Source organism: Electrophorus electricus, chromosome 10, assembly GCF_041902795.1.
Source record: "Electrophorus electricus isolate QZ-2024a chromosome 10, ASM4190279v1, whole genome shotgun sequence".
Taxonomy (NCBI): Eukaryota; Metazoa; Chordata; class Actinopteri; order Gymnotiformes; family Gymnotidae; genus Electrophorus; species Electrophorus electricus.
Window position 1 is genome coordinate 15,760,617 of NC_137506.1, and position 12,660 is coordinate 15,773,276.

The 12,660-nt window shown below is 43.6% G+C and overlaps 1 protein-coding gene across 2 annotated transcripts in view; it reads left to right on the forward strand.

Annotated features, from left to right (window-relative positions):
- The window catches only part of lrfn5a (leucine rich repeat and fibronectin type III domain containing 5a), a 33,046-nt gene extending 21,393 nt beyond the window's left edge, over window positions 1-11,653 (forward strand). For both annotated transcript variants that reach the window (XM_026999834.3, XM_026999835.3), the window contains exons 2-3: window positions 3,772-5,179; window positions 9,840-11,653. In XM_026999834.3, the coding sequence (XP_026855635.2) occupies window positions 3,792-5,179; window positions 9,840-10,842 (2,391 nt within the window). In that variant the 5' untranslated portion in view covers window positions 3,772-3,791 and the 3' untranslated portion in view covers window positions 10,843-11,653. The remainder of the gene's footprint in view (window positions 1-3,771; window positions 5,180-9,839) is intronic.
- The last annotated feature ends 1,007 nt before the right edge of the window (window positions 11,654-12,660 follow it).

The following is a 12,660-nucleotide window of genomic DNA, read 5'->3' on the forward strand; positions in this document are numbered from 1 at the left end:
AGATTTAGCTGTGGGGCTTTCTCTTATTTTTATAATCAGACACTATTCTGAACAGATATAGCTGTGGGGCTTTCTCTTATTTTTATAATCAGACACTATTCTAAACAGATTTAGCTGTGGGGCTTTCTCTTATTTTTATAATCAGACACTATTCTGAACAGATATAGCTGTGGGGCTTTCTCTTTTTCTTATAATCAGACACTATTCTCTATGCATATTATTCCAAACTAGCCTTCATAACATTGTTTTTAAAATGCAACCATTTGTGGAATATGTTTAATAAACCATCTGTGTTTTGCTTTAAAGCTGCATGCAGCCTAATCACCTCTGTAAACTGTACAAACAGAACAAGTATGACTGTATTACTGTTTACAGTTTGATGTTGCGATTTCAGATGTCTTGCCATGCATGCTGTCTTGCTGTGATCAGTTCAAAACTACTTTGCAGTGGTGTCTCTGAAACATAGCAGTCAGACCCAGTTTGAAAATATGGAGCCAGTGCCCATCTTGGTGATTTTGTACTAAACTTGCTGTCTAAGCCAGGGATGCTAAGAAACCAGTGCTGCAGTCATATGAAGCTCAGATCTACTTAGTTTGTACCAACTTAGTTTGAACTTCGCACACAGAATGGGTTGCACATATATTCATGTTAATTGTCATAGCCATTTCAGGATGATTTATTTGTCTTTAGCTTTGGAGCATCAGGAAATGTCAGGAAGCTTCAGTCCATCCATAGAAGTGTGTCCATTCCTTAAAGCTACAATAAGAAGGTGACGGCATTGCTACTGACTGCAGGAGTCAGAACACAAGCCGAAGCAGCATTACTTAGCCTGGAGCAAGATAACAGTGGCTGTCCATCCAATGTGTCATCCTGTGGCATTGCTGTCCTGTGGTACCACTTTTGTGTTGTTGACCTCAAACTACTTCAGAGGTACCATATAACCAGCACCCCAACATTCTGACCCTGAATACATCTCTGGTCTGAAAAAAGTGGTACTTACATACTGTAAGACAAATTATTAGGACTACAGGACTATACCTGGACAGGTAACCTTAACCTTCATCAGACACCTTCTCAGTGATGCAAACCTCAACAGAAATACCTGCTTTGCTGCAAGCTATATGCCTGCATGCTCAGCAAAGTTAGCATATGGGTGCCAGTGGTATTTGCAATGTTACATGGTAATTTTAAAAATATGCACAAATCGCACTTTTGTGTGTGTATTAGTGCTGTTTTCTTCTGAAGGCCTGCCCTCCTTCCTGTCCGAGACACTGAAAAACACAAAACCCGAAGACGACAATTGACTACATGAGATAATTAGATAGCATCAAACTGACAGAGCACTCTCTGGTGCTCTTGTAACAGCACCTGCTATCACCATCTCACAATGAGCCCAGCAGAGAAGTTAAATAAGCTCTCAAACTAATTACGCCATCTGTGCAAGCCATACCATTTCTGAGGCTTAAACTGCAGGTGATACTCACCACAAACACAGGCAAGATGTGACAGGCTATTTGTGTCCACCTGGTACGCAAACGTGCCACTCCCCTGTTGGCTCTTAGCATGTCAGCGTTTAAGGACGTGCTTCAATCAATACTTTCAATCGAGGTTTTGCAAAACGTTGCAACTTCATTAGGAAGACGGGCTTCTGTTTTCTTCGGCGCCTACCTGCACCTCACATGTTGTGGCTGTGTACTGTGTATAGATTTCCTCTGGTGTGCAAGAATGCGCTAACACAGCTGCCGTGACTTAGGTAGCTCGGGCTGGGTTTGCTGAATGCAAAATCACATAGGGTTTCCCAATTTACAGCACATCTAAATGAGAATTGGGCCCTTATATCTCACCAGTGGACCTAAGCACCGTATAAGAACACCACAATCTTAAGGCTATTGCTTTCTGTAATTGTGCAGTTGAGGAAAAGGTGCAGCATTGCCAATTATTTTCTATTCAAAGTTAAATAGACAGGTGCAGTCTATAGGTCTATAGTGCATTCTGCTCTCCAGCACTTCTAAGACACTGGTAATGGATTTATGTGTTTAAGCAATGGGCCACTAATACACAAATTTGGCATGTAAAATGGCAACTGGATCTGTAGCTACATGCTAAATGTATTTCTGCCCAGGCACCCTGTATACTCTTAGTAAGCACTGAAAGGAAACTCACATGAATCAGATAGTTAATGTACCATTCCCTCCCATCACATTTCAACTTCGAAGAGCTCACCATTACAATCTCATATTTCCTCTCTCCTCTCTTCCACATGGTCCCAATGCTCTCTCTCTCTCTCTCTCTCTCTCTCTCTCTGTCTCTGTCTCTCTCTGTCTCTCTCTCTATTTCACCCTACCCCACAGAGAGCTGCCTGTCTATAGGCTGGAATGAAAATCGATGGTAAAGAATTATAGCACAGTAATGAACATGATCTTCATGTTTGCTGGGGGAGTGGACATCAGTTTGGTGCTTGCCCTGCTGTTTGCTGTGACCTTCCTGTGTGCTACAGGCTCCTGATGAGTCAATCTGCAACCCGACACAGAAGCTTCCGGCAAAAACTATTGGCACCCTTCAAAGGCTTTGGTACCCTTGTGAGTTCCTGTAATAAACTGCAACAAAACCCCTTTTGAAATAATATGAGACAGATGGTGGAAGAAGCCTCCATACTTCTGTTTGTTGAAGTTTATAAAAAGGCATAAAACTTACCAATGGTAAGAAAAACCACTGGACAATTATTTTTGCCAAAAGTACAGCATCTAAATGCTGGTCCCAGGAAATTTGTACAGGCCACTTTTTTTTGCCAAGGCTCAGCTAGTGCCATTACCTTGCTTGAGGACACCTTCTGTAGCCCATCTGATCTTAACCATTAAGTCTGAACTTTTCTACCATAACACCAAAGATGATAGCACATCTTCCCCTGCCGTACCCTGGCCATAAAGATAAGTACCGGGAGGTACCAGCACAAAGCTGGATTATGCAAACACATGAGAGAGTGTCACTCTGACGGTGTTGCCTGAGAGATGCATTTCTGGCATGACGAGGATCCTGGTAGGGCATGCTCTTCATGACTTCTGTGTGATAAGATGCCTGTTTCACCATTACACCCATGTCGCCTTTACCTAATGTGTCTAATGTAGTGTGCTCGGTGTTTCGTGAGGTGGCTGAGTGGTGAGTGGAGCCTACCGTGCCTCCACATCCACTCCCCACATAATACGGATATCTCCCACCGTGTCAGGGCCTCATGTGAGAGAATCTTCTGCTCATACACAGCCATTATGAAACAGCTCTCTGCACCTCCACATGTGTCTCAGTGCAGAGAAAGTGACCCTGGTGCAGAGAGAACATGAGTCATGCTGTTCTGTGTTTGAGAGGGAGAGAAACTGAGAAAGACAGAGACAGAGCAAGGAAGAGAGAGAGTGAGAGAAAACAAGAGTACTAAGGAAAGATATACACAGAATTGCTTCTTGTACTAAACATTTTCAATGAAATAGGTCAAAAGCATTACCAAATTCAAGGTATATTTGTAATGTCCTTAATCTACATCTCTAACAAGCTAATGGCTGAAATCATTATTGAAGAACAGAATTCTTGAAGAACAGTAGTTAGCCATGCTTTCTGTATAAGAATGAACACTCCTGCGTTGTCTGGCGCTATATTCAGAATGAATACTATTCACTGTGTTTAATTTTAAATATAATTAAGCTTTGATATGCTGAAGTGCTGCTTGATTGCACAGATGAGATACACACTGGTTAATTAATCACGTCCCTCTTTGTTCTCCAGGTTTCTGAACCTGATTTACAATGGAAAAACTGCTTGTCTGCCTGTTGGTTATTGGAATGGCAGTGAAGGCCCAGATCTGTCCCAAACGCTGCGTCTGTCAAATCCTCTCCCCCAACCTCGCTACACTCTGTGCCAAAAAAGGGCTGCTGTTCGTTCCACCGAACATTGACCGGCACACGGTGGAGCTGCGGCTCGCTGACAACTTCGTCACCAGCGTCAAGCGGAAAGACTTTGCCAATATGACCAGACTGGTTGACCTCACCCTGTCAAGGAACACAATAAGCTACATCACGCCATATGCATTCGCAGACCTGGAAAACCTGCGCGCCTTGCACCTGAACCACAACCGTCTCACTCGGATAGGCAACGACACGTTCAGCGGCATGTCCAAGCTCCATCACCTAATCCTAAACAACAATCAACTGACCCTCATCCACCTGGGAGCCTTCAATGACCTTCTGGCCCTGGAGGAGCTGGATCTGTCTTACAACAACCTAGAGACAATTCCATGGGAGGCTATCCAGAAGATGACCAGTCTGCACACGCTCAGTCTGGACCACAACATGATCGATTACATACCTGAAGGTACCTTCTCTCTCTTACAAAAGCTCAATCGCCTGGACGTGACCTCCAATAAGCTCCAGAAGCTTCCGCCGGATCCTCTGTTCCAGAGGGCACAAGTGCTGGCGACGTCCGGAGTGCTCCATCCCTCCTCCTTTGCACTGAGCTTCGGAGGAAACCCTTTACACTGTAACTGTGAGCTCCTCTGGCTTCGGCGTCTAAGTCGTGAGGACGACCTGGAGACATGCGCTACTCCACTTCACCTCACCGGGCGCTACTTCTGGTCTATCCCAGAGGAGGAGTTCCTCTGTGAGCCACCCCTTATCACCCGTTACTCTCATGAGATGAGGGTGCTGGAGGGGCAGAGAGTGACACTGAAGTGCAAAGCCAGGGGCGATCCTGAGCCAGCCATTCACTGGATATCCCCTGAGGGCAAGCTGGTGTCGAACTCCTCACGTACTGTGGTCTATAACAATGGCACTCTGGATATCCTGATCAGCACAGTGAAGGACACAGGCTCTTTCAGCTGCATCTCCTCCAACCCGGCTGGGGAGGCACACCAAACTGTGGACCTGTTGATTATTAAGCTCCCCCACATTAGCAACAGCACCAATAACATCCAGGAGCCAGACCCCGGCTCCTCTGACATCTCCACCTCCACCAGGACTGGAGCCAATGGCAGCAACCACACCGGAGACACAAAGACGAACCCAGACAAACGGGTGGTCATAGCAGAAGCCACCTCTTCCACTGCACTCATCAAGTTCAACTTTCAGAGGAATATACCTGGAATTCGTATGTTTCAGATCCAGTACAATGGCACTTTTGATGACTCCCTTGTTTACAGGTAAGGAAATGCTATCATCTGTGTGGCTGCAATAATCCCTTTGTCATTTAGCTGATTTTGATGAATATTTTATAAGGCAAGATGTATGAACTTTATTCAAAAAGTGAAAGAAACCTTGATTTGCATTTGCTCTTTGTAATACTGCTACATATGCCTCTTTGAGTTTTCAACCACAATCTTCATTTAGAAGAAAAGCCAATAAGGGCAATTATCTTAACAAGTGCAGCTCAGTTCTATTGCCAAACAATTGAGGGGGTAATTGAATGGGAGATTAGCAGGAATGTAAAATGAGCATGTTCTTCCGGATGACATACATGGCTCTCTTTAACTGCTGTGACCTGAAAAGTTTCTTTGTTTGAAATGGACTTTAGTGTTCCAGGTCAAAAACCAAATGTGCAATGTTTATTTATTATTTATACATTCATTGATTTTGCAGATGAATACACACCATTGCATTTTACTGCATAATCAAGCTTGTAACTAGAAAAAAAAAACAAATACAAGTGAATATATTTGGCTTCAGTGGCTCTGCAGAAATGACTAAATCATAGTGGTGGCCATTTTGCAATATACCATGCACACATATCTAACGTGAAACAGTGTACTCACTATCTATAGAGGAATGTGGAGCCAATGGAACAATCTAATGACAATTTCTAATAAGAAACATTCAACAAAGGGGATTCGTGAGGGGGATTTCTGTAAGAGTTCATATAAGTCTTTCCTTCATAACATGCAGAGGTTGTTCTGATTCTCAGAGTGCTGCTGTAATGGAAGTGGTTGCTGGAGATTTTGCTCACGTAATTGCTTTTTCCAGACCCTGAAAGTAAAGTCTTATGATTGTCTCCTTTTGTGATTGCTAAGTGATACACTACCAACTCATTAGCTATGTCAAAGTTCAGATATTATGACCAGCTATTACTAAGCTAATAGCTTGCTAAGGTAATACCTTATCTCCTTTAGACTTATATGTGTAAGCATATAAATGTAATGCTGTATCTCTTCTGACAGCCGATCCTCAAACTGCTCCATTTTAATTTCGCACTATTTCTGGATTTCTGGTTTAGATTCTGTTTGGTTCTTGAGTTCTGGTTCAGGTTCTGTTTGGGCCTTGTGTTCTGGTTCTGTTTAGGTCTTGAGTTTTGTTTCTGTTTAGGTTTTGGAACCAGTGGTGAACATCTAAGGAGGCAAGGGAGGCCTCACTGCCTCAAACTACAATAAATTCAGTCATATTGTATAATATTTTTAATCGCCTGATCATTTCTATGCCAAATTTTAGAAAATGTTTACAATTTATAATACCTTCCTGTTATGGTAAGCAGATTTTAACAAATAACTCAAACTGAAAGTCAGAGGAGGCTGAGAGCACACAGTTTCCTTTAATAGGTAAACAGGTCAATCAGAATCAAGATTCAAACACTGCAATGTTATTCATGTCTCATAAAAACACTGCTAAAATTCCAAAGGGAGGCAAAAGTCACCTTCTTCCATATTGATAACCAATCATATTTGGGTAATATTAACTATACAGTGTCATGTGTGATTTGATATACTCTATTTTCTTGGAACCTGCATAGCACATAAAATCATATGTAGAGCACCAAAAATAGAATAGCATTGCACAACCTACCTACATAACCCATAACAGCTACCATATTGCACAGAGCCACAGTATTGCACAATGCCCTTGGTGCCACACAGTTCCCTAGGCCTGATTGTTTAAAGTCTTAATTGAAGCTGGCACAAATCAGTGCTTGAAACAGTTTACACCCTGACACGCTATAACTTATGCTTGAGGGCAGGAGCTAATACTTAGGAAGAAGTATGTCGGATGTGTCAGCCACTATTTTCTGTGCACATCTGAGTGTGGAATAGAAATAAACAGACTAGAGGGATTAAATTCCTTTTCCCCCTAGATCTTCATGGCAGTCTTAATGAGGGGGACAAGCTGAGATTTTAACTGTAATGATTAATATAACATGCCTGTATCCCATAACTGATCAATATTTCTAAAGTTGCTCATGATCATGCGTTCACGTTTTTGACTGATCACACAATCACATGTCCGACCAATCATGTGATCATGTTTCTGACTGATCACGTGCACCCTGAGCCTTCGCAAGAACTATAACCTCTGCTGTGGCCTGGAATATAAGCACAAAGACTCAATGTCATTCCAGGTGAAGGTATCATCAATATCATGTGAGCCAATGAACTTCAAGAATCAGAATTAATGCCAGCTAATCACAATTAATGCTACTATACATGTCTAAAGAGAATTGGGCCAGATGCTAGGAGAGATACTGTTCATTACATGGGTTAATTGTTTTGGGTTTTTTAATTAAGAATAAGATTGGCATAGAAACGGGCTGTGCATCAACTGCTTATTTACATTGTATTGCATGGACATTAAACATTTGAATGTAAATAAGCTTGCAGAATTAAAGGATGGCATATTCTTTCATATACCAATGAGTATCAGCATGCTCTGACTATAGTCATTTTAATACCACAGAGGTCAGCTTATCTGCTACATCAGAGTCATTCAGCCAGAAAATTGCGTTTGCCTTGAAGTTGGGTATATATATATATATATATATATATATATATGGGGATGGGACTCTGAGCGATACTAGATGTTGGTCTGCTTGTACTGGGTGGCTCACGCAGCATAGCTTTTGTGTGCGCAAGCTTCTTCATGCCATTAAGTTTAATTCCTTTAAAGTTTTAATCAATAACCACAGCAACTATCACATCAGGTTTTCCAACATCAAAATCCTTGGACCGTCCCGAGTGCTGGGGAGTGCAGTTTAGCCTTGAATTTAATTAGTTTAGAAAGTCCAGATTTCTGATTGACCAAAGATGAGGCGCTGAACTTGTAGTTATAGCAAACTGTTTATTAGAGCAAGTTTCCAGATGATATTCATTCAACCGGATGTGGTTGGCTACAACCAAACTACAACAATGGTGCACCCTGTAGCTCGCAATCTAATATTAACTTGTGTTATTCTTGGAATGGCACCTCTTATATCACACAACCATTACTTGAACAGTTTATTATAATATATGGAAATAAACTCAGAATGCAGTGTTTCAGCAGAGTTCATATAGCTTACTTCCTTGTTTCTGCATGGCCTGTGCACAGCAATGAGATGTCTATCCACAGTTTGGTTTTGTATCTTGCCCTTTATCTGATCTTGTTTCTGGAAGGACAGCCGTTGGTGCTTCCTGCATGCATACAGCTGCGTTTATCGCGGCCCCAGTGGCATGAGGCACTGGAGTTTGTGATGAGCTAAGCAGCTCCTCTCCATCTTCAGTACCCTCCACGTTAGTAAACTCGGAGCTGTGAATCCTGGCGCAGCTGTTTCAGCAAATCCTGACAGAAGCACTGAACGTCAGGGGAGCCATTTTTGTTTTCCATTTAGCAATGGTTTGATCTCGGCAAAATGTATCTTAAAGGCAAGGAAAGAAGTAAAAAAGAAAAAAAAAACAGCAGGCCTTTTCTTTGTGTTATTAGGCCATTATTTAGCAGCCTCAGCCCCTGTGCCTACTGCAGAAGTTTGTCAATGTACTGCGGCTGATATCATTCATAGTAAAATGTCTGGGAATCTGTATTGGCAGATATTTGCCACCATTCCCTGAGGATGGTATGTGTATTGCCTTAAAGTCAGTTAATCATTCTGACAATTCTAACTGATAACTTTGATTCGCACTCATTGCTTCAGACAGGAGATAATGCCTGAATTCCGGAAATATGTTTGATATACTTTAATAAATGAAACAAAACCAAAACCATTTGAATTCGCATTTTGAGTGTGTGTGTGTGTGTGTGTGTGTGTGTTATCCGAGCACCCCGTTTGACTCCATAATGCACTCTATGCGTTGGAAGTGCCCTGAAATTGCAATTCCACATTCGGCCCGATTCGGCTGCGAATGCGATTGCCTACGTTCTTGCGCAGTTTCTTCTGAAAGGCTTCTGCGGCGATGGCTAAAGCATGTAAACCCATTTCCAGCAAGAGCCTGTGTGCTCAGAATCCAATTGGTCTGCAGTGGGAATCACACAGTCATCCTTTTCAGACCTCTGAATGAAGCGAGTGTTTGTCTGGCTAAAGGGGAGATCGGGGGCTGGGGGAGGCACTCGATAAGAGATGGCATTGTTCACGTCTGGAGTGAAAGGCTCTAAGAGTGATAGCCGACCCTGCAGGTACTGCAGGACTCTAACCGCGAGATAGGAACTACACCAGATGTACACTTCTGAGATTATGGGATTAGAACAAGCCTTCAGCAGAGCACACACTAAATAGATAAGAGATATTCCTGATACCGCCATCTGCTTTGCCTGCTTATTGATGCGTGTCATGAACGAGATGATGTTTTCCTTCTACGCATAATCTGAATTAATTTTATAGTCATGCAACCTCAGTTGATCTGAGGATTTAAAAAAACCCATTCAAATTATATATATTATTCAATAACCTATAATTGTATAAATATTTATTAGTAGCTGCATTAGTCATTGCTCCTATAGAGTGGTACTGAGAACCAGAGATTAATAGGAATCAAGGAACAAATACAGAAGCTGTTAAGTGCAACTATACCTCTTACGCATGTTATCCTGTGTGCTTTTCTAATACTACTCTGTGTTCCCTAATCCTAACAGAATGATCCCACCCACAAGTAAAAACTTCCTGGTGAACAACTTGGCAGCCGGGACCCAGTATGACCTGTGTGTTCTGGCGATCTATGACGATGGGATCACATCTCTGACTGCTACTCGAGTGGTGGGCTGTGTGCAGTTCACCACTGAGTCGGAGTACCTCAGGTGCCACTTTATGCAGTCGCAGTTTCTGGGAGGTACCATGATCATCATCATCGGTGGCATCATCGTCGCCTCCGTCCTCGTCTTCATCATCATCCTCATGATCCGCTACAAGGTGTGTAATGGCAGTGACCGGGCCAAGGGAACAGCAGTCACCAGCATGCACTCTCAAACCAATGGGGCCCAGGCCCAGAGCTGCGCTGTCACTCCCTCCGCATCGAAGCATGCCACCCTGGGGTCAGATGGGGCCTGCCAGAAAGGCATGGCTGGCCCTCCGGACTCGCTGGCCCACTCCTCAGAGACTGACATTCCTGACTGCCCCACCACTGCCTCTCAGGTGAGCCCGAGCTGGCCCGCGGCCACTTCCTCGGGGTCCCTGAAGCCAAATCGCAGGCCGGCGCCCAACCCAGCAGCGGCTGCAAGCGCCGAGGCCCAGACGGAAGTACTGCCCGGCGCTGAGACTCACAACACCAACCGCAACAACTCCACCGCCCTGCAGCAGCCCCTGCTGCCTGGCCCATCCTCTGGCTCCGCCCATGGCCCCATCCTGTCCCTCCCCTCCCGCTTCAAAGACACCCCCATCCTGAGGAGGGCACACCCCCGGCCCTCTGTGACCAAGTATATGACACTGCCGACGGAGGGGGTGAGAGCAAAGCGCAGGTATTCTCTAAACGAGGACTTGACCAAACACCATTGCTATCTTGGCAAACAGAAATTTGGGAATATGTGGTCCAAACGGAGTCTATCTATGAATGGAATACTTGTCCAGATGGGGAATGTGGATATAGATGGTAGCAAAGCCATGTATTCCAGTTCAGAGTGGATCCTAGAGAGCACAGTGTGAATAAATGGGGGCTAGAGACAGTGTGCCACTACATCTTAAGAGTGTGCGTGTGCATGTGCATGTGTGCGTGCGTGTGTGTGTGTAAGTTTGCGTGTACATATGTGTGTGTTTATGAGTGAGGTACACAACTGTATGTACTACACTAGTGTGTGTTTGTGCGTACATAGTATGTGAGTCTATCTGCGTGTCAACGGGTCTGAGCATTTGTATGCATGTGAGTTTTGCATCATTTTTTTTTTCTCTCGTTCCATGCCACCTTTTCTGTTGCATTTTGTAGTTTTTAATTGAAAGGTACCTGAAAGCCCATGGAGAAAGAGGATGCCGGCTTGGAGGGAGTTGCACCTGTGGATCACGCTGACAGTCACCTCTAGTACCATAGCAACTGCCACCATAGCAACTGCCCCCTGACCCTAACGCTTCCCTTCCCCATCCACCCACCTCCATCCTGCTCTTTGAGCATCTTGGTGAGAGAAATTGGTGCCTTCCTATGTTCTCTTGTCAGGAGCACCAACTGGAAATGAGCTTTGGCCCATAGGGAATCTGGACTGAGTGCAGCCAGAGATATTTCACAAAAAAGCCTTTCTATTCAAGGGAATAACATTTCCTGTATACTACACAGACGCTGAAAACGACAATTAAAGACTTGAAGCTTGGACCTGTTATTAAATTGATATTTTTTAAAGAAAAAAATCAAGTTTTTTTTTTTTTTTTTTCGGTGACACTGATATTGCCTTTATTTGAAGGCACAAAAAAAAAAAATCTGTGTACAGAAAGACAACATCTACTGTGTTGTTATGTTGTGTAAAATAAAAACAAAACAAAAACAAAAACAGAAACAAAGGAGTGTAATTAAGTGATGTTGTGATCCAGGCCAAACAAATTTCATTAGGAGAACATAATTTTAACATAACACTCTGAACAAGGGCCATGTAACCCCACCTCAGTGTTTCAGTCTGTCTAATGTGAGCAGCAGTGCAGATGCTACAGCTGCAGAGGGCCAACTGCGAGCCTTGTTAACCTGAACTTCACTTCTACCATGGGAATCACTCTACTGCAATTATAACATTTCACATACACAAGTTCAGACATTAACTACAATCCATTTATTAGGCAAAACTTTTAATACTGCAAAGATGAGTAAAAGAACTGGTTCAGCTTCTTTGGTTGGCCTTTCTCGGTGAGTACAGTATTGTCATGGTGCAGAGTGTGTGTGTGTGTGTTTATTTTTACCGCTTTTCTGTCCTTGCCGTGAGCCCTGTAAGACCTGGATATGTAAAGGTAAGGAGCTTTAGGGTCAACTCCTTCCTCCTGCTCCATATGTCTGCTACGTCGCTGTAGGGTCTATGGGAAAAGCTCTCCCCTGGACCTCCCTGCCATCCAGATTTATCTGGGGGCATTGAGATTTGAAGAAGCCAAATCCTAAAAATCTCCCTCACCCCTCTCACTCCTTCCCTGTTTTCCTCCTTCCTTGCCTCCATCCTGTTCAGAGGAGATGGCTGGTTAATGATTGTGATAGAGGACAACATGGAGAGGGGGGGAAATTGCCACTGTTCCTCAGTGTAGAATAAACACCACTGGAATTCCACCGCCATACCCTTTTGACACTCCCTCACTTAAGCACAGTGGCTGAACGAATCAGCTGTTTTACCAAACCACACCGCAAGCTCAAATTTGTAACGATTCACATACAGTGCAATGAGCGCCGCAAGCAGGAAGTTGGTCCTCGGAATGATGCACAGCGATAATAATAGTGGCACTGGGATGTGAGGTCAGGTATGAACAACATGCAGTGGTTTATCCTGATCAATAAAACCAGCA